The following is a 27,067-nucleotide window of genomic DNA, read 5'->3' as shown; positions in this document are numbered from 1 at the left end:
TAACTTGGTGGGAGCTACACTTTAAAGGGGTTCTCCGGTGTTTAAACATCTTATCCCCTATCCAAAGGATAGGGGATAAGATGCCTGATCGCAGGAGTACCGCCGCTGGGGACCCCCGGGATCATACACGCGGCACCCCGTTTGTAATTAGACCCGGAGCATGTTCGCTCCGAGTCTGATTATGGTCGACCGCAGGGCGGGCGGCGTGTGACATCACGTGCGTTGAGGGGTGGGGCGTGACGTCACACGCCGCCGGCCCTGCGGTCGACCATAATCAGTCCTGGAGCGGACACGCTCTGGGTCGGATTACAAACGGGGTGCCGCGTGCATGATCCCGGGGGTCCCCCAGCGGCGGTACTTCTGCGATCAGGCATCTTATCCCCTATCCTTTGGATGGGGATAAGATGTTTAAGCACCGGAGTACCCCTTTAATTTTTTTTTTTTCCACCAGAGTACCCCTTTAAGTCTTATGTACAAGGTTGATTACATGGTACGGAGTGAGACCGACATGGTGAGCGCCACATCCTCCATATGTCTAAGCACTCTATGTTACTGTCGGGCAGGGCTTTTTTTTTTTGGCCCCTTTAAAATCACAGAAAAGGGGGTCCTACTGATTACTGGATACTGTACGCAACCATTGAACAAGAATGGCGCTTATATTGGCTGTTAGATTAGTAACACGCTCTTCATCTCCCTCGCAGCGCACCAGGGGATACTCGCGCTGCTGGCGTCCCTCCCGTGATCGCTCTCACATCGGTAAGTCTGACTTATTCCTCTAACTTAAGTTACAAAAAAATGTACAAATATTTTTTTTTGTGCAAATGATAAACCAAGCGCATAGCAGTAAAAATAGCGAAACCAGCGCAGACAATATAGCACTAGGTTAGTGATAACTTTGGTGCAAAATAAAAACACAGCGCGAGAAATTTAGCAGACGTGCGCCAGTTGATAAATCGTATTGGACCCTCTGTGGCAGATTCTGTCATCTTACAAAAAACAGCGCCACAGTCTGTGCACAGGTCGTGTGTGGTATTGCAGCTCTGCCCTATTCACTTCTGTGTAGCTCAGCTGCAATTTTCATTACGTGGCGCCGTTTTTGGAAGAAAGCAGCCGTGTTTTTCTGATATGTTGAACCCTGTTAACCCTTAGACTACACAGGGCGCACGTGTATGCCCTGCGTGAGGGACATTAAAGTCAGCTCAGGAGCTTCGCTCACTTCAAAGCTGGTGAGTACCAGCGACTATGAGCAGCCGTGACTCGCTGCTATTGACTAACATTGGCGAGCACGCTGATGCCTGCGTTTAACCCTTTAGATGCCATAATCAGTGCTGACCACAGCATCAAGAACAGGAAAGTACTGTTATCAGTATTTATGGACAAAATGTAAAATAAAAAAATAAATAAATAGTTTAAATGCCGGAATTGCAGATTTTTGGTCACTTCATATACCAGAAAAAAAAATTAATAAAAAGTGATCAAAAAGTCCCATCAAAACAAAAATGGTACCAATAAAAACTACAGATCACAACGCAAAAAAATGAGCCCTCATACATCCCTGTATATGGAAAAATAGTGTTACAAAGGCCAGAAGAGGACAATAAGTATATTCAATTACTTAAAGGAAATCTGTCATCCCTGTCACCTGCATTAACCTGTCGGTACAGACGTGTAGTGCAGGGGACACGGATAACAACCATACTTGTTCCTTTCTGTGCTGTGGTTCTCCGGCAATCCTCTTCTGTATCTTCAGCTCCGGGCCCGACTTGGAGGATGGGCGGAGCTTAGTGATGTCACTGCTGCTGTTTGCTAGCAACAGGACCCAGCAGAGACCAGCAGCGGTGATGTCACTAAGCCCCGCCCATTTCTCAAGTAGGACACTTTGCTGAAGATACCAAAGAGGATTGCCGGAGGATTGCACTAAGACAGTGTTTCCCAACAGGGTGCCTCCAGCTGTTGCAAAACTACAACTCCTAGCATGCCCGGACAGTAGAAAAAAAATACCACAAAAAAAAAAAAAAAAAAAAAAAAAAAAGCCCTTAGAAGATAGGTGGGTGGGTATTGGGGACCCTTGCACAAGTGTTAGAACTGGTTTAAATGTCTAATATTGGTATTGGGACATCCCCACAGGAAAACATTTACGGTTAGTTTTGTTTTTCAAAAATGGAAGCAGATCCCAGTGAAACTACACTAAGAGAACACATCCTAGATAGAGATGAGCGAACTTACAGTAAATTCGATTCGTCGCGAACTTCTCGGCTCGGCGGTTGGTGACTTTTCCTGCATAAATTAGTTCAGCTTTCCGGTGCTCCCGTGGGCTGGAAAAGGTGGATACAGTCCTAGGAGACTTTCCTAGGACTGTATCCACCTTTTCCAGCACCGGAAAGCTGAACTAATTTATGCAGGAAAAGTCAACAACCGCCGAGCTGAGAAGTTCGTGACGAATCGAATTTACTGTAAGTTCGCTCATCTCTAATCCTAGATATGAATGAACTAATCGTATGAAATACTTTGGTCTTTACATAGTAGAATGTACAACAAAATCACACAAAAATTATCAATGGAAATCAAATGTATTAACCCATGGAGGTCTGGATATGGAGTCACACTCAAAATCACAGTGGAAAACCCCACTACAGGCTGATCCAACTTTATGTAATGTCCTTAAAACAAGTCACAATGAGGCTCAGTAGTGTGTGTGGCCTCCACGTGCCCGTATGACCTCCCTACAACGCCTGGGCATGCTCCTGATGAGGTGGTGGATGGTCTCCTGAGGGATGTCCTCCCAGACCTGGACTAAAGCATCCGCCAACTCCTGGACAGTCTGTGGTGCAACGTGGCATTGGTGGATGGAGCGAGACATGATGTCCCAGATGTGCTCAATCGGATTCAGGTCTGGGGAACGAGCGGCCCAGTCCATAGCATCAATGCCTTCCTCTTGCAGGACTTCTGACACACTGCAGCCACATGAGGTCAAGCATTGCCTTGCATTAGAGGAACTCAGTGCCAACCGCACCAGCATATGGTCTCACAAGGGGTCTGAGGATCTCATCTCGGTACCTAATGGCAGTCGGGCTACTTCTGGCAAGCACGTGGAGGGCTGTGCGGCCCCCCAAAGGAATGCCGCCCCGCACCATTACTGACACACCGCCAAACCGGTCATGCTGGAGGATGTTGCAGGCAGCAGAACATTCTCCACGGCGTCTCTAGACTTTGTCACGTCTGTCACATGTGCTCAGTGTGAACCTGCTTTCATCTGTGAAGAGCACAGGGCGCCAGTGGCAAATTTGCCAATCTTGGTGGATTAGCTGATATTCCGAAGTCTCTTCTCTTAAGTGCAAACCAACCTGGGGATGGAGCGTACATATAGGTAGGTGGCACAAATCTATGTATACAATGAAATTCCTTTAATCTTGGCATCTAATAATCCAGCAAAGATTTACAAAGTAATGTGGAATTATACAAGACTAGAAGACAAGGGGAAGAGAAGCAATAAGCAAACAAAACCCGTATAGAAGTATACACCCTGTCCCAAATTATTATGCAAATTATATTTTTCTCACTTGCCTAATAATTGATGTAAATAAGTCAGCATAATTCTCATGTTATCAACTATTTAGAGTACAATTCTAATTTTATTGAACAAACCTCCTAATAAGGGGATAAGTTATGTTTCACTGCACTACTCCTTTAAATAAAGCCCAGGTTTATGGACAAAGAATGTGCATAGAGCAGAACTACAAGTACATACCACGTAAAGAACAAGAATAGTCATCCTAACATCAAATAGAGATAAAGGATGGAAAGAGAGGAAAGAAATAGAAGAAAAACCTCTCAACGAGGCAGAGAAGAAAGGACAGGGGCAAAAACCGTAGTAATATTTTTGTGAACATTATTTTTGCAACCGTGTGATGTATTGAGCCCGGGCCTCGCCTTCTTCCTGGTGCCTGGGCCCATCGTACCACACTTGCCGCTCATCCTATCAGTAGCCGAGGCAGGACATTTCTGCGGCCGGCGATTAGCTCAGCACAGTGTGACAAGTCGGGCGCCAAAAGGAGGAAGAAGACCAGGGCCAGAAACACCAGGGTATGTAGAGAGGTGGGGCACGGCCTGACCTAGCTTGTGAAAGGCCGTACAGTTCGGAGCTCCGCTGCGCCTCCTACTGATATCCTGGGCATCCAGCTTCTATATCTGCCTTCACCATCTGCTGGCGGAGCTTCCTTGAAGGTGCGGGCATCGTTGTCACCAGTCGGAACAGTAATGTGACCATGGAGCAGAAGGCTTGTGGGGGGTGTTTTCTCAGGGCTGCAGCCCAAAGTGGCACCATCTTCAGTCACTGATATGGCCGGTGTGACTGAACGGCTGCAGCACTTTGCACAGGTCTTGGACCCACCAGCTATTATCCCTGCTGTGGAGACATTGGGAGTGTCGGGGCTGACTGGCTGCTTCCTCTGCTGCTGATGGGCCCTGTCTGCGCTCCAGGCCGGGAGTCTGTGCCTATTACCCCATTCTCTGCTGCTGTGGTGGCTGCACAGGACTTTATTTTTTTTTTTTTTTTTTTGAGACTCAATTGTTCTTACTATATTGGGTCTACAGGGCGTCCTACCCCCCTTCCGCCCAGATTAGTTTTGTCCTGGGTGTACACAACCTGTTGCTCATGTGATGGGTATTATGTGGGAGTGCCCTCATCTTGAACAGTTTTGGAGGGATATTGTGCAGGGTTAAAAAAGACCCAAGCAAACCAAAAAGATGGTGCCAATCCCAATCGCTGATAATACGAATGAAGTGCTGTTAAAAAAAAAAAAATCCATAAACCCAACACATTTTTAACTGGAATCAGTTTCTTCATCAGGGAAATGGATTTCATCCAATGAGGAATCATCAGTGCCGGGATTCGTTTAGTGTTACATTTCTACTCTTAGACCTGGTTCACACAGTCTCATAAAATGGGCACATCATTTCTTTACCCACGCGTTTTCAGCCTTTCTGTGAATACCTAGGCACTCAATACTTATTTGTAAAAAATAATTTTGAAATCCATGTAAAATTCCCCTCCTCCCCTTCAAATTATGGACTATATTGTGTTGGTCCATTATATTAATGAAATAAATTGCAATTTGTGAATTAAACAATGACAAATTGTAGAAAAGACAAGGGGGGGTGGGGGGTGTAATACTTATGCGAGGCGCTGTAGTTGCTAGGTTCCATTGATGCCAAATATAAGGAATTTTACTGTACTGTAATATCAGACGTGTGCCGGTGCCTGTGTGTACATACAGCAGTGTTCTGTGTTTGCTCCATTGTTATAATAATTGTTATTCTCCATAACAGATCCCATTAACCTGGAGGTGTAGGATTGGTATTCGGACCAGGGAACAACACCAAGGTAAGAATGTAGGAGACTTGGTAATATAACTCTGCCCTAAAATCTTTATGGAAAACAGTGGTATGTCTTGTCCGGGCTCTAAGGGCCCCATTCACACTGCAGAATTTCCAAGCAGAGAAATCCAGTTCGGAAATTTCAGTGCAGCCTCTATACATTATCATTGGGATTCTGCTGCACCGTGCACACTATGGAAATTCACATTCTGGACTCTGGAAAGAATAAATGTTCATTCTTTCTGCAGAATCTGCTCAGAAATAATTCGTCTTAGGCTGCGTTCACATGGCCGTCTAGACCCGTCCCGTCGTTCTCCCGTCAAAATTAAAGGGGTACTCCGCCCCTAGACATCTTATCCCCTATCCAAAGGATAGGGGATAAGATGTCAGATCGCCGGGGTCCCGCTGCTGGGGACCCCGGGGATCGCTGCTGCAGCACCCCGCTATCATTACTGTGCAGAGCGAGATCGCTCTGCACGTAATGACGGGCGATACAGGGGCCGGAGCATCGTTACGTCACGGCTCCACCCCTCGTGATGTCACGGCCCGCCCCCGTCAATACAAGTCTTTGGGAGGGGGCGTGGCAGTCGTCACGCCCCCTGCCATAGACTTGCATTAAGGGGACGGGCCGTGATGTCATGAGGGGCGGAGCCATGACGTCACGCTGCCCCAGCCCCTGTATTGCCCGTCATTATGCATAGAGTGAACTCGCTCTGTGCAGTAATGATGGCGGGGTGCCGCAGCGGCGATCCTGGGGGTCCCCAGCAGCGGGACCGCGGGGATCTAACAAAGGATAGGGGATTAGATGCCAGGGGCGGAGTACCCCTTTAAAGACGGACAATAACGGATGTAAACGGATGTATCCATTTGGATCCATTATTTTTTTTTTATTTTTTTTGTCCTGAGCATGCTCAGAAGTAATAATGGATCAAAAAACTAATTGAAAAAAATGGATGACATTAAAAGGCTCATCTGTTTTTTTAGACTTCACTGTTAAATTTACTGTATGTTTTTTCTTCTGTTTTTTTTCTGCCATCAAACAAACGGAAATGAGTGCAGACAGGTACAAACGGATGTAAACGGATTGTAAAAAAAAAAAATCCCATTGACATGAATGGGATTATTTTAAAACAGTTTTTAATCCGTTTATAGCCTGCAAGAACGGAACCGAAATGGGGATAAAAAAAATGGACAGATGCCGTGTGGACGCACCCTTATATGGAAACAGCGCGTGTCTAGACCAGTGTTTCCCAACCAGGGTGCCTCCAGCTGTGTTAAAACTACAACTCCCAGCATGCTGGGCGTTGTAGTTTTGACACAGCTGGAGGCACACTGGTTGGGAAACACTGGTCTAGAGGTTCTAGTGCTGCATACAGAATAGCCACCCAGAAAATTCTCCGTAGAGTGAATGGGCCCTGGGGAGGTGGAACATAAGAGATTCTCCCTTCGATGCTCTGTGAATCCCTGTATTATTCCCTGCACTAGACCTAAGACAGTGCAATATCTGGGATCGGAGTGTTCCTTTAATGTTTTCCGGCATACCAGTAGTGGTTTAGCAGGAGAACAGAGCATGACCACCCTACCAAAATGTTAAAACGATAGCAGTGGTAACCCACACATTGTTGTTGGAAGTAGTGCTGGGCGGTTTACCGGTATGAACCGGATACCGCTCTTTTTTTTTTTCTCCCACGGTATGGATTTTTGCCCATACCGCTATACCGGTCAGGCCCCTCCCCCACCCTCCGAGTCAATACATTTTTTTTTTTTAACTTACCCGTAATGGGGGTGGTCCGGGCCATCCTTCCTTCCTGTAGTGTCCGCCGGCATTCCGGGTGGAGGGTGAACCAGTCCGGGCTGTCCTTCTTCTCCGGGGGTCCTCTTCTCCACTCCGGGCAGGCTCCGGCCTAGTACGCTGCATAGACGCCGCTACGCCGTGACATCAGGTGCGTCGCTGCGCACGGACGTCACTGCGCAGCGGCGTCTATGCAGCGTTATTAGGCCGGAGCCTGCCCGGAGTGGAGAAGAGAACCCCCGGAGAAGAAGGACAGCCCGGACCGGTTTACCCTCCACCCGGAATACCGCCGGACACTACAGGAAGGATGGATGGCCCGGACCACATTCCCCGGACGGTCCCTGCAGCAACTGGGAAGGTGAGTCAGGGTTCTGGGATGGACAGGGGTCTGTATAATATACTATACCTACAGTAGGCCTTCCAGCTGTTGCAAAACTACAACTCCCAGCATGCCCGGACAGCCAACGGCTGTCCGGGCATGCTGGGAGTAGTAGTTTTGCAACAGCTGGAGGCAACCCTAGTTGGGAAACACTGACCTATACTATACACTACTATATAGTCCAACATGCTGGGAGTAGTAGTTATGCAACAGCTGGAGGCACCCCTAGTTGGGAAACACTGACCTATACTATACACTATATAGTCCAACATGTTGGGAGTTGTAGTTTTGCAATAGCTGGAGGCACCCTGGTTGGGAAACACTGACCTATACTATACACTACTATATAGTCCAACATGCCGGGAGTTGTAGTTTTGCAACCGCTGGAGGCTGTAGGGTTGTTTGTTACATCTATTTAAAAGGGTACTCCACTGCCCCAGTGTTCAGATCATTTAGTTCCAAAAGCCCATTTAGTTCTGCTACGCCACCTCAATGCAAGTCTCAATGTAAAAAAAAAAAAAAAAATACCGTGATACTCATTTTTGGTCATATCGCCCAGCACTAGTTGCAAGTCATCACAACTTTCTTCTGCCAGTGTGTAAAAACTGATATGAAATGTAGGTCATGCTGTGAGAACAGATACTTACAGAAGCATTCCAAAAAAAAAAAAAAAAAATAAAAATAAAAAAAAAAAAAATATGTATATAAATTTTTTTTATTTTTTTTTGCATGTATCCTGCAGCATAGGCTTTTAGAGAGTAGTGTGGAGGTTTTTGTGTATTCATTTTGCTTAACTTTTTTTTCTAATGTGGCAGGCATGGGATAGGCTCCATTTAGACTTTCAAATGCACTTTTAGGGTACGTTCCCACACGGCGTATTTTGCTGCGTATTTGCTGCGTATTTGGTGCTGCGTATTTTCCTACCCATTGACTTCAACAGAGAAAATAAAATACGCAGCAGCAAATACGCAGCAAATACGTCGTGTGGGAATGTACCCTTATGGGGGATCTTTAATGCAGCCTACATTTTCCATGAGGTTGTGGTATTTGATCACTGCACCTGGTCATCTAATTAAGCTGGAGGGTACACAGGTGAACGCATGAGACTCATATGTGGGTTGAGGTCATCTAGTGTACAGTGCTAAATCCATTCATCAGTGCGAGCACCTGGCCGGTCGATATGACGTCTGGTCACATGTCCTGATGTAAAAACATCTGGACCAGTGCAGAATTTGTCAAGCTGCACATTAGCGATTTATTTTACTAAAACAAGCATTTTTATAAGCTTAAAAAACGTGACCCAAATGTAGAATTATTTTAAGTGGGATGTTCGGATAATTGTTTTTACTTTTTAATTGTTCTTATGCTAGGATAAAAAAATTAAAAAAAATACTCGCCTGCCACCGATCCCCACTACTGCTCATCAATGCTTTCATCTCGATATCCAGGAAATGGCCACTTAGCCAATCACATTGTTACAATCACATGTCTAGAGGATTGGCCGGAGGTGAGAGAAAATTTTCAATATAAATTTTATCCCAACCTAAGCACGTTCTGCAGACGTCCCGTTTTTTCGTCAGTCAGAAAACACCTTTAGGGTATATTCCCGCCTACCACTTAGGCTGCGTATTTCACGCTGCGCAAAATCATTTGCGAAGTGGGCAAAACGCTGCGTATTCTCTGATAAGCATACACACAGGGCTAGCCGGCGCAGTGATGTTTGGAGGTAGAGCAGAGCTAGCCCTGTGTATATGATCATCTGAGAATACGCAGCGTCTTTCCCGATGCGCAGACTATTTTGCGCAGCGGGAAATCCGATGCGTAAGCTGTAGTTGAAACATACCCTTAAAGGGGTATTTCGCCCCTGGCATCTTATCCCCTATCCAAAGGATAGGGGATAAGATGTTAGATCGCTGCGGTCCCGCTGCTGGGGACCCCGGGGATCGTCGCTGCGGCACCCCGCCATCATTACTGCACAGACTGAGTTCGCTCTGCACGTAATGACGGGCGATACAGGGGCCGGAGCAGTGTGACATCATGGCTCCGCCCCTCATGACATCACGGCCCGTCCCCTTAATGCAAGTCTATGACAGAGGGCATGACGACCGCCATGCCCCCTTCCCATAGACTTGTATTGACGGGGGCGGGCCGTAACATCACGAGGGGCGGAGCCGTGACGTAACTATGTTCCGGCCCCTGTATTGCCCGGCATTACATGCAGAGTGATCTCGCTCTGCGCAGTAATGATAGCGGGGTGCTGCAGCAGCGATCCCTGGGGTCCCCAGCAGCGGGACCCCAGCGATCTGACATCTTATCCCCTATCCTTTGGATAGGGGATAAGATGTCTAGTGGCGGAATACCCCTTTAAAGCGTACCTGTCATTTCAGTTGACTATTCATGATTAAGCTGACCTGTGTGTTCATGAGAAACGGCACTATTTCTGGCCATTATATAACTTGTATGTGGTATTTTTCAGCAGATTTCTGCTCTGCAGGCTTCATCTACAATTTGCAGTTCTCCCAGGGCTGGTGGGCGGAGCTCCCTCCTACCGACTTGTAATGCTGATCTTGCAGACACAGGACAAAGCTGAGCTGATTTTCAGGGATGGTTTTAGCAGCAGGAGGGAAGAAGCTTGATAACAGGAGAAAGAAGCATTTTTGTCTAATAAGATCTATTACAAAGTTTCTTATATTTGCTCGTACTTTTGGTCTTTGCAAAGTTTGTTCAAACGACACAGTTTCCATTTAAATTGTATCTGTCTCAATGATCCGGCGGCAGGATATGTGTAAACTGGCCGGTCATTCTCTTAAAAGGGGTATTCCAGGCCAAAACTTTTTTTATATATCAACTGGCTCTGGAAAGTTAAACAGATTTGTAAATTACTTTGATTAAACATTTTTAATCCTTCCAATAGTTATTAGCTTCTGAAGTTGAGTTGTTGTTTTCTGTCTAACTGCTCTCTGATGACTCGCGTCCCGGGAGCTGTGCAGTTCCTATGGAGATATTTTCCCATCATGCACAGCTCCCGGGACGTGACATCATCATTGAGCAGTTAGACAAAAAACTTCAGAAGCTAATAACTATTGGAAGGATTAAGATTTTTTAATAGAAGTAATTTACAAATCTGTTTAACTTTCCGGAACCAGTTGATATCTAAAAAAATTTTTTTTGCCTGGAATACCCCTTTAAGACTTGGCCTGACATGACATGATCAGGAGTCAAAATGTTGTAAGTCCTGTATCCTTTTTCGAATCCTGATCCAAAAGTCTCAAGCCACGAGAATTTTGTAAAGGTGGTTTCCTACCCTAGACTACAGTACTCGGCCGTCTTGGTGGCCCATAGAGTGGAATGGAGTGGCAGTACGCATGTCCAACCATGGCCTTATTCAAACGAGGGGGACACGAGGCACTTGTTCCATTTATCGGTTGGGTTCTCAATGACCATCAGTCAGACACTCGTTTCCTAGCCTGGGAATAGGGGAGGAGTGTGTTTCATGGGCAAACCCCTTTTTAGATGACCATACATTTCCCAAATATTTGCCTGATATTTGCCAGGTAATCTGAACCAAAAACAACTAGTGTCTAATTTTTTCTTGTGCCTACAGCAGTGTTTTCCAACCAGTGTGTCCCCAGCTGTTGCAAAACTAAGGGTGTAAAGTCAAAGGCTGTCTGGGCATACTGGGAGTTGTAGTTTTGTAACACTTGGAGACACAATGATTGGAAACACTGGCTTAGAGGATGGAGAGATTGTAGGATGTCACATCATTTCTGGATGAATTTTTTTAAATTGAAATATTTATTTATTATTTCATTTTTTTACAGGTAGTCCCATTATGCCTTCTTGTGTTGTCAAGGGTTGCTTTTGCACATGGAAGTCCAGACACACAGACATCATCCTTCACATCTTCCCAAACAACCCAGCAATCATAAGGCTATGGTTACAGCAGACGGGTCGAGTGGGTGAAGATTTGGAGGAGTTGGTGAAAAAAGTGATAAGAGGAAAGAAGTCCGATACCTATCGCATGTGCTCCATGCATTTCACTGACGATTGCTACATCCAAAACGGTGATCGGCGTACCCTGAAAAAAAATTCCATCCCGACCATATTTCCACCAGTATCGGCAAACCCTATTCTATCGACTGAAGAAGAAGGACCTAAGAGGAAAAAACGAAAAATATTGCAGACTACTATGGGTGGAGTAAACCAAAGTCCTTCCACTTTGAGTGAACCTTTGTTATATCATACGGCCCAAATAAGTGGGGATGAAACGCTGCTTCTTGATTACCAACCCCCCTCAGATCAAGAACCCTGTAGGGTGGGGAGTTTAGTGGTGGATCAAGGGACCAATACAGATTCTGGGAATCATGATAGATTTGGATCAGGGGGGGTCACCCCAAAACCTGGCAAAAAACATGCACAAACACAAACCTCAGTACAAATGTTCACACAAGAACCTGAGATTGGGCCCAAAAGAGTTAAACACTTACCGAAGAGTCATGGTAGGTATCCAAAACCAGTCAAGATAATGGATTCTGCCTTTCACGAATCTGACTATGAAGAAGAGAAGGAGGAGTCTTTCTATGTCGAAAGCGATGAAGATGCCGAGGGCGAAGCCAAAAATGGAGACTTCAAGTGTATCTATGAAGGTCCCAGGAGTCCGGTGCGAGAGAAAAAGTTTATAGTGTTTGAAAGTTGCCTGAATAAACTTCTCGCCATGCTACGGTGCCAGGCGCAAAGTCATTGCGAGGATCGCGTGACACATGTCAGGAAGAGCTTCGTAGGCTCCTCGGTTATTGTAGAGGTGAAATGTGCAAGTGGCCACACCAAAACCATATGGGAAAGCCAACCGAGACTAGGCAACCAACCGTTGGGAGATGTTTTGGCCTCCGGCGCGGTCTTCTATAGCGGATCTAGTTTCCTCAAGATTCTTCAAATGGTAAAATTGCTGAATTTGAAATTTATTGGAAAATCCACTTATTATAAGAACCAGTTGGCGTATTTGTTTCCGACCGTAAATCGTCACTGGCTTCTAGAGCAGCAGTCTATCTTTACCCGCCTAAAAGAGAAACCGGTGTGCCTGGTGGGGGATTGTCAATGTGACCCTCCCGGCCACCTGGCTAAGTATTGTACCTATACCATGATGGATGCCGAGACTAAAAAAATTATCGGCTTTCATACACAACAGCTACTGCCTATTCTGTCTCAGGCTCACCTCGAGAACATAGCATTTAGAAAATCGCTAAATTACATCTTAGAAAAAGGGGTCAATGTGAAGATGGTAACAACCGATCGTCATGTGGGAATTCGAAAAATAATGAAGGAAAGTTATGGCACTATCCATCACCACTTTGACCCATGGCACATGGCAAGATCCATTAGTAATAAAATTCTTGTACAGTCTAAGAAAAAACACTGTGAAGTCCTCTTGCATTGGGCGTTGCCGATCAGATCACACTTGTGGTGGTGTGTAAAGACCTGCAAGGAAAACCGTGAAGAGTTATTGGAGCGGTGGAATTCGTTACTGTACCACGTTCTTAATGTTCATGAATGGAATTCCAATTCTGACTACTGGAAGTGCCAACATGATGTACCTCGGCCTGAAAACGCCAAACTTACCAACTGGCTTTCAAAGCGCTCTTTGGCTTACTGTAGACTACGAGATATTGTACTCAGCCCGTCATTGCAGAGAGACTTGAGACGAGTGTCCCTTTACTGCCACACAGACTCTCTGGAGGTCTTTCGTAGTACGTGTCTCAAATACCGGCCTAGGGGGTTTCATTGTCGTATGGATGAAATGGTGGCCAGGATCCAGCTGGCAGCATTGGACCATAACCAGAACGTCCAAAGAGTTCACGCTGCCCTGAAGAAGTCTGGAACCGTAGGTGTTGCTGGACAGTGTGCCAAATTTACCAAGGCACCATTAGTGAAATCGATTTATGAACGGAAAGGCCAGGACTTCGCTTTCGACTTGTTAAGAGAAGTGGTCTCTCTGGTGCGCAAGATGGAGCGGAATTCGTCTCGTCCTCCTCTACTGCCCAAGCCTCCATCGAGAGAACCGAAACATTCTCTAGCCCCAAACTTAGACAATACTTGACAAGAACAATGTTGTGTTTCATGTTGAAACGTTAGCAGTACTTTATATGTAACATATTGTTGCAGTTGGGAAACTTATCTCTCTCTCCTCAGCTGTAGGAGACTATGAACAACTCCAATGTTGCGGTGGATAATGTCTCAGTAAATTGGTTATGGGTAACCTTACCCTCTGCAGGAGGTGGTGTGAAAATGTTTCTAATTTTTACCTGTCACCAAATAAAACTTTTAATATATTGTTCCTTGTGTAATTACCAGACACTTTCCTATTAATTTTGCTTTTAAAATTTAACATAAATATGTTTAAAATGTAATAGAAAAAATGGCCACTAGATGGCTCTGTTCTGTCCCTTGCCACAATAAAGGGGTACTCCGGCCCTAAGACATCTTATCCCCTATCCAAAGGATAGGCGATAAGATATCTGATCGTGGGGGTCCCGCAGCTGGGGCAGCTCAGTGTCTGAAGCCTCACGACCACAGGGCCGGAGTATCATGATGTCACAACTCCGCCCCCTTGTGACGCCCGACCCCCTCAATACAAGCCTATGGGACTTTTACTTGCATTGAGGGGGTGGGACATCACAAGGGGGCGGAGTGGTGACATCACTATACACACCCCTCAGCATTTCCTGATTTTGGACTTTTGCCAGGCCAGCAGGAGTCCAAGGTCTGTGCAAAAGATGGGAGAAAATGTGCTCTGGACAAGTAGGGAGACACCTTGGCAGCTTTTTAAACCACAAATAAAACACAGAAAACTTAAAGGGCGTCATAGCGGGTCGGGCCCGGCCTCTAACAAAGGCCGGGACCTGTGGCTAATAGCGCGCGGCACTGATCGTGGTGCCGCGCGCTATTAACCCTTTAGATGTGGCATTCACAGGGTCTAAAGTGAAATTAACTGCTGCTGGTTAGCTCAGGGGGCTATGGCGTACGTGCAAAAAAATTCCAAAGTAGCGTATTTTTGGTCACTTTATATAATGAAAAAATAAAAAGCGATCAATACAAAAATGGTACCGCTAAAAACTTCAGATCATGGAGCAAAAAATGAGCCCTCATACCGGCCCGTACGCGGAAAAATAAAAAGTTATAGGGGTCAGAAGGTGACCATTTTAAACATTTTCCTGCATGTAGTTATGATTTTTTCCAGAAGTACGACAAAATCAAACCTATATAAGTAGGGAATCATTTTAATCATATGGACCTACAGACTAAAGAGAAGGTGTCATTTTTACCGAAAAATTTACTGCGTAGAAACGGAAGCCCCCAAAAGATAAAAAAAATTGCGTTTTTTCTTCAATTTTGCCACACAATGATTTTTTTTTCTGTTTTGCCGTAGATTTGTGGATAAAATGACTGTCATTACAAAGTAGAATTGGTGGAGCAAAAAATAAGCCATCATATAGATTTTTAGGTGCAAAATTGAAAGGGTTATGATTTTCAAAAGGTAAGGAGGAAAAAACAAAAGTGCAAAAACTGAAAAGCCCTCTGTCCCCAAGGGGTTAAATATACATTTATAAAAAGTCAATTTTACAAAAAAATGAAAATAGCCGCCACTAGGGGTCATCTGTCTTAATGCAGACAGACTACTCTATATTTTGCAGCATACTGGATACCGGCCGTAAAGTGTATTGGTATCCAGTATAGGAGATGACCATTGCACCACTACAGCCTTCAGCTGTTCCTACACTACAACTCCCATGATGAGAGTTGTAGTTTTACAACAGCCAGGGGTACAATCTTTGTAAAACTGTTTTAGAGCTGTGTATTCTCCAGCTGTGTGCCTCCAGCTCTTGCAAAACTACAGACAAAGGATGTGTGGGCATGCTGGGAGTTGTAGTTTTGCAACAGCTAAATGCAACACTGCTCTACAAACACTGCAGCTCCAGCTGTTGCAATGAAAAACTACAACTCCCAGCATGCTTGAACAGCCAAAGCTTTCTCTGACTCCTGAATGACAAAGAGGTTGATCAGACATTCGGGAGTCTGTGAAAGCTGAATGACACACATAGTGACGGCTATGTTGATTAGTATCCAGCTTTACTAGGAACAGATAGAAAATGTATGTATAAAAACTACTGTGCAGTGATCTGCAGACTGCCAGGCTGCTCCCAGACTCAGAGCAGATGAGTGATCACAGTGAGGGAGAGAGTTGGACAAGCCCCCTCCACAAGGAAAGAACAAAATGCAAGTGGGCAACATATAAATGCTATTTGTTAGGGATATATAGGTCCTAGACACATAATTATATGTTCAGGATTAGGTACTGAGTAACATCACTTTTTTTTTTTGCACTGACAGGTACACTTTAACTTTACTGCGCGATCATTGGTGGAATTGTATAAAAATACCAAAGTCTAGAATTGTGCATTATTGATCACTTCACATACCAGTAAAAAAAAAAATTATAATAAAAAGCGATCAAATGGTGACATCAAAACAAAAATGGTACCAATAGAAACTACAGATCACAGCGCAATAAATTATTCTTCATATACTGTGTATACGGAAAAAAAATGTTTTTATAGGGGTCAGAAGAGGACAAATTTAAGCATACTGATTTTCGTACAAAAAGCTTATGATTTTTCAAAAGTAACAAAATAAAATAAAACATGGTAATTTTACCCAAAAGTGGCAAAATTACCTCTTTATTTTACCCCTTTAAAGGGGTACTCCGCCCCTAGACATCTTATCCCCTATCCAAAGGGGATCTGACATCTTATCCCCTATCCTTTGGATAGGGGATAAGATGTCTAGGGGCAGAGTACCGTTTTAAGGACCAGTATAAAGAAGCAGTAAAAAAGGTTGGGGCGCTCTCTTGTGGGTGATGGGGGCGTGGTGGAGTTGTCAGGAACCACTGCACTCTGGGTGGTGTGATGTCCCGCTGAGGTTATCAACGGTGACAGCACCTCACCTGGCGTGTGTGAAGTGGAAGGTAGTAGCGGCAGTTGTGCTGTTTGAGACCCCCTGTCCGTAACCGCAAAGGGGTACGTAAATAATGAAACCAGGAAAAGGAGAGTAGAAAAAGCGGGGGTTCTAGACGAGCGATACTGCTGGAATAAAAGGATTCGGAACGCCAATAAAGCACTGGACAGTTTATTGTGGTTTAGAACAATCGGACAACGCGTTTCGGCACCAGCATGTGCCTTCTTCTGGTCCATAAAACAAATGATTCCTGCCTCCTGAAGCCTATGATGTGCTGCACCACCACAGCACATCATAGGCTTCAGGACGCCGCAATCATTTGTTTTATGAACCTGAAGAAGGCACATGCTGGTGCCGAAACGCGTTGTCCGATTGTTCTAAACCACAATAAACTGTCCTGTGCTTTATTGGCGTTCCGAATCCTTTTATTCCAGCAGTAGCGCTCGTCTAGAACCCCTGCTTTTTCTACTCTCCTTTTCCTGGTTCCTTTAAGGACCAAGCGTTTTTCAGTTTTTGCACTTTGGTTTTTTCCTCCTTCCATTTTTAAAATCCTAACCCTTTCAATTTTGCACCTAAAAATCCATATGAGGGCTTATTTTTTGTGCCACCAATTCTACTTTGCAGTGACATCAGTCATTTTACACAAAAATCTACGTCGAAACGAAAAAAAATAATCATTGTGCGAGAAAATTGAAGAAAAAACGCCATCTTGTAATTTTGGGGGCTTCCATTTCTATTTCTAAAAACATGGGTTTTCCACTTGTTTCCACTGGAGTTCCCCTTGAATTGCACCATAGATTTGGTGGTAAAATGATTGATGCCGCAAAAAAAATTAAAGCCCTTATATAGGTCTAAAACAAAAATAGAGAAAAAGAAACAGCACATCCACAATTTGTAATTTGATCTACTTGCTTCTCAGCATCAATGCAAACACTAACAGGTCGTTATAATACATTTTGATCAAAAAGTACAAGCCCACTCACCACGTCAAGGCCACCTATTAAAAGTGCACCCCCAACCCAACATTGGCGTAGAGCCGGGCCGTGGCCACCACCACCGCAACACCATGCCCACAGGGGAGCAACCCGGTGGCCAGGCAGCCCCACTGCTGCTTGACCAAGCCCCCGACTCCGGACCACACAGCCAAAGCATCACAGTAAGGCCACCTATTTAGACTGGCTCCCTAACCCAACATTGGCGCAGCGCCAGGTGGCGGCCAACACCACCGCAACACCAAGCCCACAGGGGGAGTGGCCAGGCAGCCCCACTGCTGCCCGACCAAGCCCCCCAGCTCCAGGCCACACCACCCCGCAGACAAAGCATTTCAGCAACAATGGCCGCCACAGAGAACCACACCAGTGTGAACACCTACCATGTGTTCCCTACCAGAGGGCTGGGAGAATGCTAGGAGTAAACCCATATGCAGACTCCTGCTAATTAAAAATGCCTGGGCCGGATGGGTGGGTTGGAGTGCTGGCCATGGAAGAGGTGATAGACTACAATTGTAAAACAAAAATAGAGAAAAAGAAACAGCCGCACATCCACCATTTGTAATTTGATTTACTTGCTTCTCAGCATAAATTCAAAAACTAACAGGTTGTTATTATACATCTTGATTAAAAAGTACAAGCCCACTCACCACGTCAAGGCCACCTATTAAAAGTGGACCCGCAACCCAACATTGGCGTAAAGCCGGGCAGTGGCCACCACCACCGCAACACCATGCCCACAGGGGGAGCAACCCGGTGTCCAGGCAGCCCCACTGCTGCCCGACCAAACCCCCGACTCCGGACCACACAGCCAAAGAATCACAGTAACAATGGCTGCCGCAGTGCAACCACACCAATGTGAATACCTACCAAGTGCTCCCTCTTTCATAGCCAGCACTCTGCTCACCACATTCGGCCCAGGCATTTTTAGTTGCATAAGGCTAGGTTCAGAATACGGAATCTCCGGGCAGAAAATTTCCGCCCGGAGATTCTGAGTTCCGCCTGCGCTGACTGAATAAGTCGGCACTAGGACCGCGCGGACACTGCAGTCTCCCATAGACTGCAATGTGTTCCGCGAGGAATTCCGCCTGAAGAAAGAGCAACCCCTTTCTTCAGGCGGAAATTTCTAAGCGGATTTACTAAGCGGATTTTCCGCTTCGCAAATTCCGAAGTGTGAATTTGTGAACGGAAAACCATTCACTACACTAGACGTTTTAGCAAGCGGAATTTGTGACGGAAATTTTACGACTGAATTTCTGTCGGAAATTCCGTAGTCTGAACCTAGCCTAAGGGTTTCCTCCTAGCATTCTCCTAGCCCTCTGGTAGGGAGCACATGGTAAGTGTTCACACTGGTGTGGTGCCTTGTGGCGGTCATTGTTTCTGTGATGCTTTGTCTGTGGGGTGGGGTGGGGTGGCCCGGAGCCAGGGGCTTGGTCGGGCAGCAGTGGGGCTGCCTGGCCACTGGGTCGTTCCCCCTGTAGGTGCGGTTATGCGGCGGTGGTGGCTGCCGCTAGGCGCTACGCCGGTGTTAGGTTAGGGACCCACTCTGACTAGGTGGCCTTGACGTGGTGAGTGGCTTGTACTTTTTGATCAAAATGTATAATAACAACCTGTTAGTGTTTGAATTTATGCTGAACTGTAAAATGCTCGGCCGTTTAAAAAATTGTAGTTCAGAAATAAAAATAAAAAATCCTTCTTTTAAAGGAATGAGTATGAATCTGATTGGGGAGGGCGGTGTGAATTGCGCGGGGTTCCTGGCCTTGCTGTGCAGTACAGTCTCGCAACTGCATTAAACTAAAAGTATGTTCCCCCTCCCCCCCCCAAATTCTATTTATTAAAGGGGTACTCCAGTGGAAAACATCTTTTTTTTTTAATCAACTGGTGCCAGAAAGTGAAACAGATCAGTTAATTACTTCTATTTAATAATCTTAATCCTTCCACTACTTATCGGCTGCTGTATACTACAGAGGAAGTTCTTTTCTTTTTACATTTTCCTTTCTGTCTGATCACATTGCTCTCTGCTGACACCTCTGTTTATGTCAGGAACTGTCCAGAGCAGGATAGGTTTGCTATGGGTATTTTCTCCTACTCCGGACAGTTCCTGACATGGACAGAGGTGTCAGCAGAGAGCACTGTGGTCAGATTGGAAAGAAATTCAAAAAGAAGAGAACTTCCTCTGTATTATACAGAAGCTGATAAGTACTGGAAGGATTATGATATTTTTAATAAAAGTAAATTACAAATCTGTTTAACTTTCTGGCACCAGTTGATAAAAAAAAAAAATAATAATAATATATATATATATATATGTTTTCTATCGGAGTACCCCTTTTAAAACCAGTGAAAACCTTTTTTCTTTTAAAACAACTGGTGGCAGAAAGTTAAACATATTTGTAAATGACTTCTATTAAAAAATCTTAATCCTTTCAGTACTTATTAGCTGCTGAATGCTACAGAGGAAATTCCTTTCTTTTTGGAACACTGATGACATCACGAGCACAGTGCTCTCTGCTGACATCTCTGTTCATTTTAGCAACCATGCATAACAGATATATGCTAAGGGCAGCATGGTGGCTCAGTGGTTAGCACTGCTGCCTTGCAGTGCTGGGGACTTGGGTTCAAATCCCACTAAGGACAACAATAAATAAAGCGTTATTATAATAACGTCAGCAGAGAGAACTGTGCTCGTGATGTCATCAGAGAGCAATCCAAAAAGAAAAGAATTTCCTCTGTAGTATTCAGCAGCTAATAAGTACAGTAAGGATTAAGATTTTTTAATAGAAGTAATTTACAAATATGTTTAACTTTCTGCCACCAGTTGATTTAAAAGAAAAAAGGTTTTCACCGGAGTACCCCTTTAAGTTCATTTGATTCCAAACAGATGCATACAATCAACCCCTATAGAACAGTGTTTCCCAACCAGGGTGCCTCCAGCTGTTGCATAACTACAACTCCCAGCATGACCGGACAGCCGAAAACAATTAAAAAGATTAAAAGGCAGAGGATGACCTTAGGCAGGAGACAACAAGTGCCAGTGAATCTGGTATGGGTAATGTAGGTATTCAGTCGAGAGCATGTACAATATAAAACTGACACGGCTGCAAACTCTTAATATAATACAATATAGATATAACATCTAACATACATCAATATGAGATAGGGAGCAGCAATACAGTATAACAGACAGAAATAGGAACCCAAAATTAGTAATGCCTAAAGAGACTACCTGTCATATACCCACAAGCCAGGAACACCAAGCACCAACACCCCAACGCACGTTTCGCGTATGGGCTTCGTCAGGGGACGTGTTGTAGTTATGCAACAGCTGGAGGCACCCTGGTTGAGAAACCCTGTTCTATGTAATTACAGATTTTGGTTTACATTAGTGATTGCTCAGGTAGTGTTTCCCAACCAGGGTGCCTCCAGCTGTCCAGTTTTGCAACAGCTGGAGACACACTGTTTGGGAAACCCTGCCCTGAGCAATTACTAATTTAAGCTGTTGGCAGTCCGGTCATGCTGGGAGTTGTAGTTTTGCAACAGCTGGAGGCACCCTGGTTAGATAGACCCGCGTAGTAGTGAGTATTGCACATACTCGAATGTCTATTACAGGTAATATCGCAGCATATACCGAGGCGTCGTGCGCACTGAACTTTGCTCTGTGGATTAACTATCCAGTGTTTGGCTCCTGAGTTATGAATAGTTGGCACCACAGCAGAGGGGCCGGGCTAAGGGGGTGTCCCTTGTCTAGGCCCCAGGAAGGAGCAGAGCTGAGTAAAGTTCTCCGCAGCTGCAGAACGGTGAGTGTACAACTATATAGGGCAGGGCTGAACTTATTATTTCAGGAGACGCTGTACTCGGGATATGGCCTGGGGCCCGAACCCTTTCGGAGTCACTGATAACTGCAGAACCTGCTGTTCTTAGGGCCAAAACGTGTAGCTTTTGGCCCCCCAATGCAAAATCTGCAACAGGGCCTCAATATCTATCATGTGCCATGTATAATACTGGTCTCATATGGGGCAGGTGGGCCCTGGTGCAACTGCTACCACTGCGTCCCCGTATAATTACGCCCGTGGGGGTCACGTGTGAAACAGTAAACAGGTTGTGTTTAAATGTTTTTGCACACTAAACAAGGTCTTAAATCTGACATTGTATACGGGGAGTTTTAGTTTTGGCAAAACCTCTGTGCCTCCCTTAGACAAAGTATTGTGACACCTACGGGAGATTTTAGGATGTCCCAATATATTTACCATAGGCGTTAATATGGAGTTGGTCCCCCCCCCCCCCCCCTCCTGTGCAGGTATAACCCTGGGGGTCTTTTGGTGCCTTCACCTAGGACAACAGTTCCCAATCTGAGGTACGTACCCCCCCCAGGGGTACTGGGTGGTACATGAAAAAGGAGGAACGTGACTGATGTTGTGGTCACTGTCATTGGTAATATGGGGACTGCCTGTCTGCTGGGGTTGGGGGGACATATTTGGCTAATGAGGGACATATTTGGCTAATAGGGGGACTGCCTGCTTACTGGGGGGTACATACTGTACATGGCTAATGAGGGGATTTCTTTTGGAAAAGGAAACTGGAGAGAAGATATGGAGTAAAGTAAAGCATATAGGGGGAGATTTATCAAAATCTGTGCAAAGGGAAAGTTGCTTAGTTGCCCATAGCAACCAATCAAATCACTACTTTCATTTTGCAGAGGCCTTGTTAAAAATGAAAGTAGCGATCTGATTGGTTGCTATGGGCAACTGGGCAACTTTTCCTCTGGACAGGTTTTGATAAATCTCCCCCTATATAAAGTTGAAATAACAGCAACTATATCAAAGACAAATATGTCACTAATATGGGGTACACATAGTAATATGGGGTACTCGTAGGTTGTGAGGTCAGACACTGATGTTGGAGGAGAGGTCCTGGCTCCTAAGGATCTATTCACACGGCAGAATTTCCACCTCAAAAAAAAAAAAAAGCCCATAGACTTCGATGTTTTTCCGCATTCCCATTCACACGGCAGAATTTCCGCTTGCATGTGCGGAATCTCATAGAAGTCTATGGGCTTTCATTTCAGGCGGAATTCCTGTCGTGTGAATAGACCCTTAGGCTGGGTTCACACTACGGAATTTCTGGGCAGAATTTCTGCCGGAGATCGAGCCGGCGGCGCTAGGACCGAGCAGACTGCATTCCTGCCCCCATAGACTGCAATGCATTTCTGGGTGGATCTTTTGGGAGATCTGCTCAGAAATGCATTGCCATCTATGGGGACGGCAATGTAGACCGCGCGGTCCTAGTGCCGCCGGCTCGATCTCCGGCAGAAATTGTACCCAGAAATTCCACTGTACCCAGAAATTACCCAGAAGTTCCCCTTTAATTCCTTAAAGGGGTACCCGTTCCCTAGACATCTTATCCCCTATCCAAAGGATAGGGGATAAGATGTCTGATTGTGGGGGTCCTGCCGCTGGGGCCCCTGTGACCTCTGTGCAGTACAGGACATTCGTTTATGGAGTGGCAGCGGGGGTCGTGACGTCACTGTCATACCATGCTCCCTCAATGCAAGTCTATGTGACGGGGCGTTGCCGACACGCCCCCTCCCATAGACTTGCATTGAGGGGGCGTGATGCGATGTCACAAGGGGCGTGGCAGTGACATCACGACACCTGCCGCCTGCTCCAAGTGTTCGGAAAGCTGGGGCAGCGGAGTACCCATTTATTGTCTTTTTTCCTGTTTTGTGTGTAGGTGATTGATGGTGTTTTTGGATATGAGACTGCATGAACCATACTCTACTGTACTGGGATTTGGCAACCTGCAGTTTCTTAATATTGCCTCCCGTAATGTTCGGTGAGGAGATAGATACCTGGGACCTTTTCCTGCCGCTGGTCTCTTTACATTATAGGCTGATGTCAACTGATATGGACTTGGGGGTGGGGGGCAGGATTTGGGGTAACAAAAACTGTTAAACTTTAATACAAAAAAAAAGATAAAAAAACAAAGGTGTTGGATGAATTTGAGGTTCCAGTGAATTTCCTCCGCACCAGATTTTATACACCTGACACGATGGGGCTGAATGGAACAACTGACGTCAATGATTAACAGGTGGAGCCCAATCCTCTCCTCCATATAGAGTAGGGATAACAGTGATCTTCCTTGTGGCCAGAAGAATAGGAAACCCTTTATGGTGCGGGTTACATGTCTGTAAGAAAATGTATCTATTCTCTCCTAAATCTATGGAGGACATTTGTGTAAGCAAGTTCTGAAGTCATTTATTTTTAAATTATTTTTTTTTTTTTTTTTTTTTGCTTATGTGCTACATATTTATTATACTATCCCAGGGGGTTGATAAATTTGGAGCACATAAGCAAAAGCTGAGACTTTTGTGAGACTTTTTTTTTTTTTAATTTGCTCACGTATGGGAGTTTTGTACTCCAGGTCAGACTTGGAGTAGACTTGCGACTTTTTGTAAGGGGTTTGCGATTTTTTTATTTTTATATTTTTATATTTTTTTATTTTTTGCCTACATGCGACTTTTGCATATCATAAATATCTGACCACTGCAAAGTGAAAACTGAAATTTGCTTAGGTAAGGCTGTTTGTAACTTTTTGCTTACTCACAAAGAGGCACATTTATCAATGATTGCTTATGTATTCCATTTTTTTATTTTTTTTTAGTAATTTTTTTTTCCTTACTTTACTTTTGCTTATGTGCGACTTATTTATCAACTGGTTTCAGCCTGTTGCTAAATTTCTTTCACGTAAGCAATTTTTCCTTTGTTACTTTGATAGTAGCTTTTTCTGCTCCATGTTTTGAGCTGGAGTAAATTTAGTCAATTTTTAACCCTGTTGTAATAAATACCAGACTACCCGTAGTCCATTTTAAAATTATTACTACGTAGTTAAGTTTTGGAAAACTTGCTTTTCTCGCTTTCCAGTCAAAATGTTGCACAAAAAATCGCATAGTAACATGTGCGACATAACTAAATCGCTTGATAAATGCCCGGCAAAGTGCTTAGGCGCATGGGCGACTTTTGAGCGCAGAAAAAAATGCTCTAAATACCTTGATAAATGTCCCTCTATATCTCTGATCTCCCTTCTCGACTACTTACAATGTATTTTCCCCACTTTTATGTTCTACAGAAACTGCCCTCACTAAAGTGTCAAATGATCTCTTGATGGCTAAATGTAAGGGCTCGTTCACACTATGAAATCGCGCATAGACTCCATTTGGCCATAGAACTCAATGGGCTCCGCTGTTCCGGTTAACACTATACGTCAGCATTCTGTTTTTGTCTTGGCGCTGACAGATGCGACTAACTCTCGCTCAATTCGCTTTAATGGAACTGAACTGCAATACCACGTGCAACCTGAGGGCAAGAGTAGTGCTGTTTATAAAAAGACATCAGCTTTGCTATTCTAATCCTGTAGACCTCCTCCTTTTAAAAATGTAAAATAAAATTTTAAAAATCCTGATGGTCAGGACTAGAGATGAGCGAACTTACAGTAAATTCGATTCGTCATGAACTTCTCGGCTCGGCAGTTGATGACTTATCCTGCATAAATTAGTTCAGCTATCAGGTGCTCCGGTGGGCTGGAAAAGGTGGATACAGTCCTAGGAAAGAGTCTCCTAGGACTGTATCCACCTTTTCCAGCCCACGGGAGCACCTGAAAGCTGAACTAATTTATGCAGGATAAGTCATCAACTGCCGAGCCGAGAAGTTCGTGACGAATCGAATTTACTGTAAGTTCGCTCATCTCTAGTGGCAGGCATGAGATTGGCTTGGCTTCAGTGGAGGAATTGCAAATCAACATGAAGTTACTCCGTAACACCACCTAGATTTCCCATGAATCGTCTGGCTGATGGTGTGGAGTTTGATCACTGTAGCTGGTGATCTACTGCTGGTGACTGGGGATCACACAGATTTATAAGTAGGTTGGTGTGAGGTCAGTGAGATTCTGAGATTCCGCAGAGGAACTTTCCGGGCAGATCCCAATTCCGGTGAAAGAATAAACATGTTAGTTAATTCTTTCTGCAGACTCCGTCGTTTGAATTTCCGCGACCGAATTTTCCGCCACGGAAAATTTGCTGTGTGCACAGTGCACCATGGCTGTAATGTAATATATATATATATACCATCCAGGGCAGCGTTTCCCAACCAGGGTGTCTCCAGCTGTTGGGAAACTACAACTCCCAGGATGTCCGGACAGCCTTCGGCTGTCCGGGCATCCTGGGAGTTGTAGTTTCACAACAGCTGGAGACACCCTGGTTGGGAAATGCTGCTCTAGTGTAAACAGTGACTTGGGACATGAGATGTCTGGCAGCAACCAGAGAATACACCGCCTTACACAACATGTTACCCAATATAGTGCCGAAGCCACCAAAGGTGCAGGTCCCTGTAGTAAGATACAATTACACAACAGATGTAGTTCAAACCATGTAAATATAGGACAAAGGGCCATCAAATACAACCTATAACCCTAGTGTGTTGATCCAGAAGAAGGAAAAACACCTCTAAAATGGCCATCAAATTAGGGGGGGGGGAGAACCCCGGGATCAACGCCTCACCTCTAGAAATCCAGTGTCTGTAACCTGTAATATATTTTTTCCAGAAAAACATTCAGGCCTCCCTTGCCCTTTTCTGAGTCAGATATCAGAACTAGAGATGAGCGAATTTACAGTAAATACGATTCGTCACAAACTTCTCGGCTCGGCAGTTGATAACTTATCCTGCATAAATTAGTTCAGCTTTCCGGTTCTCCGGTGGGCTGGAAAAGGTGGATACAGTCCTAGGAGAATCTTTCCTAGGACTGTATCCACCTTTTCCAGCCCACCGGAGCACCGGAAAGCTGAACTAATTTATGCAGGATAAGCCATCAACTACCGAGCCGAGAAGTTCGTGACGAATCGAATTTACTGTAAGTTCGCTCATCTCTAGTTACCGGCCTAGGTATTAAAAGATCACTAGAAAGATCTCTGTACTGCCCATTCATATATTTGTACATAGGGATCAGATTGCCCCCTAAGACGTCTTTTCTCTAAACTAAATAACCCCAAGCTTGATGACCTGTCTTGGTCCTGTAATCTTCCCATACCATTAAAGGGGTACTCCACTGGAAAACATTTCTTTTTTAAATCAACTGGTGGCAGAAAGTTATACAGATTTGTAAATGACTTCTATTAAAAAATCTTAATCCTTCCAGTACTTATCAGCTGCTAAATGCTCCACAGGAAGTTCTTTTCTTTTTGCATTTCCTTTCTGTCTGAACACAGTGCTCTCTGCTGACACCTCTGTCCATGTTAGGAACTGTTCAGTACAAAGAGGTTTGCAATGGGGATTTTCTCCTATACTGGACAGTTCTTAAAATGGACAGAGGTGTCAGCAGAGAGCACTGTGGTCAGACAGAAAGGAAATAACTTCCTGTGGAGCATACAGCAGCTGTACTGGAAGGATTAAATTTTTTTTTAATAGAAGTAATTTACAAATCTGTTTAACTTTCTTCCACCAGTTGATTTAAAAAAGTTTTCCAGTGGAGTAC

General features: G+C 44.8%; 1 protein-coding gene across 7 annotated transcripts in view; it reads left to right on the top strand.

Annotated features, from left to right (window-relative positions):
• LOC130295787 (mitochondrial amidoxime-reducing component 1-like) overlaps positions 1-27,067 on the top strand; it is a 33,703-nt gene that overhangs the window by 4,453 nt on the left and 2,183 nt on the right. The window contains exons 1-5 of one of the 7 annotated variants that reach the window (XM_056546921.1): positions 452-511; positions 702-756; positions 5,329-5,383; positions 8,918-9,054; positions 11,369-13,925. In XM_056546921.1, coding sequence (XP_056402896.1) covers positions 9,033-9,054; positions 11,369-13,641 — 2,295 coding nt within the window. In that variant the 5' untranslated portion in view covers positions 452-511; positions 702-756; positions 5,329-5,383; positions 8,918-9,032 and the 3' untranslated portion in view covers positions 13,642-13,925. Of the gene's footprint in view, positions 1-451; positions 512-701; positions 757-5,328; positions 5,384-8,917; positions 9,055-11,368; positions 13,926-21,251; positions 21,343-24,095; positions 24,117-27,067 lie in introns of those variants that run through there. The other 6 variants (XM_056546927.1, XM_056546913.1, XM_056546943.1 and 3 more) reach the window with 6 other exon arrangements.

This window comes from Hyla sarda, chromosome 1 (genome assembly GCF_029499605.1).
Source record: "Hyla sarda isolate aHylSar1 chromosome 1, aHylSar1.hap1, whole genome shotgun sequence".
Taxonomy (NCBI): domain Eukaryota; kingdom Metazoa; phylum Chordata; class Amphibia; order Anura; family Hylidae; genus Hyla; species Hyla sarda.
This window is presented reverse-complemented; position numbering and strand designations above follow the sequence as displayed.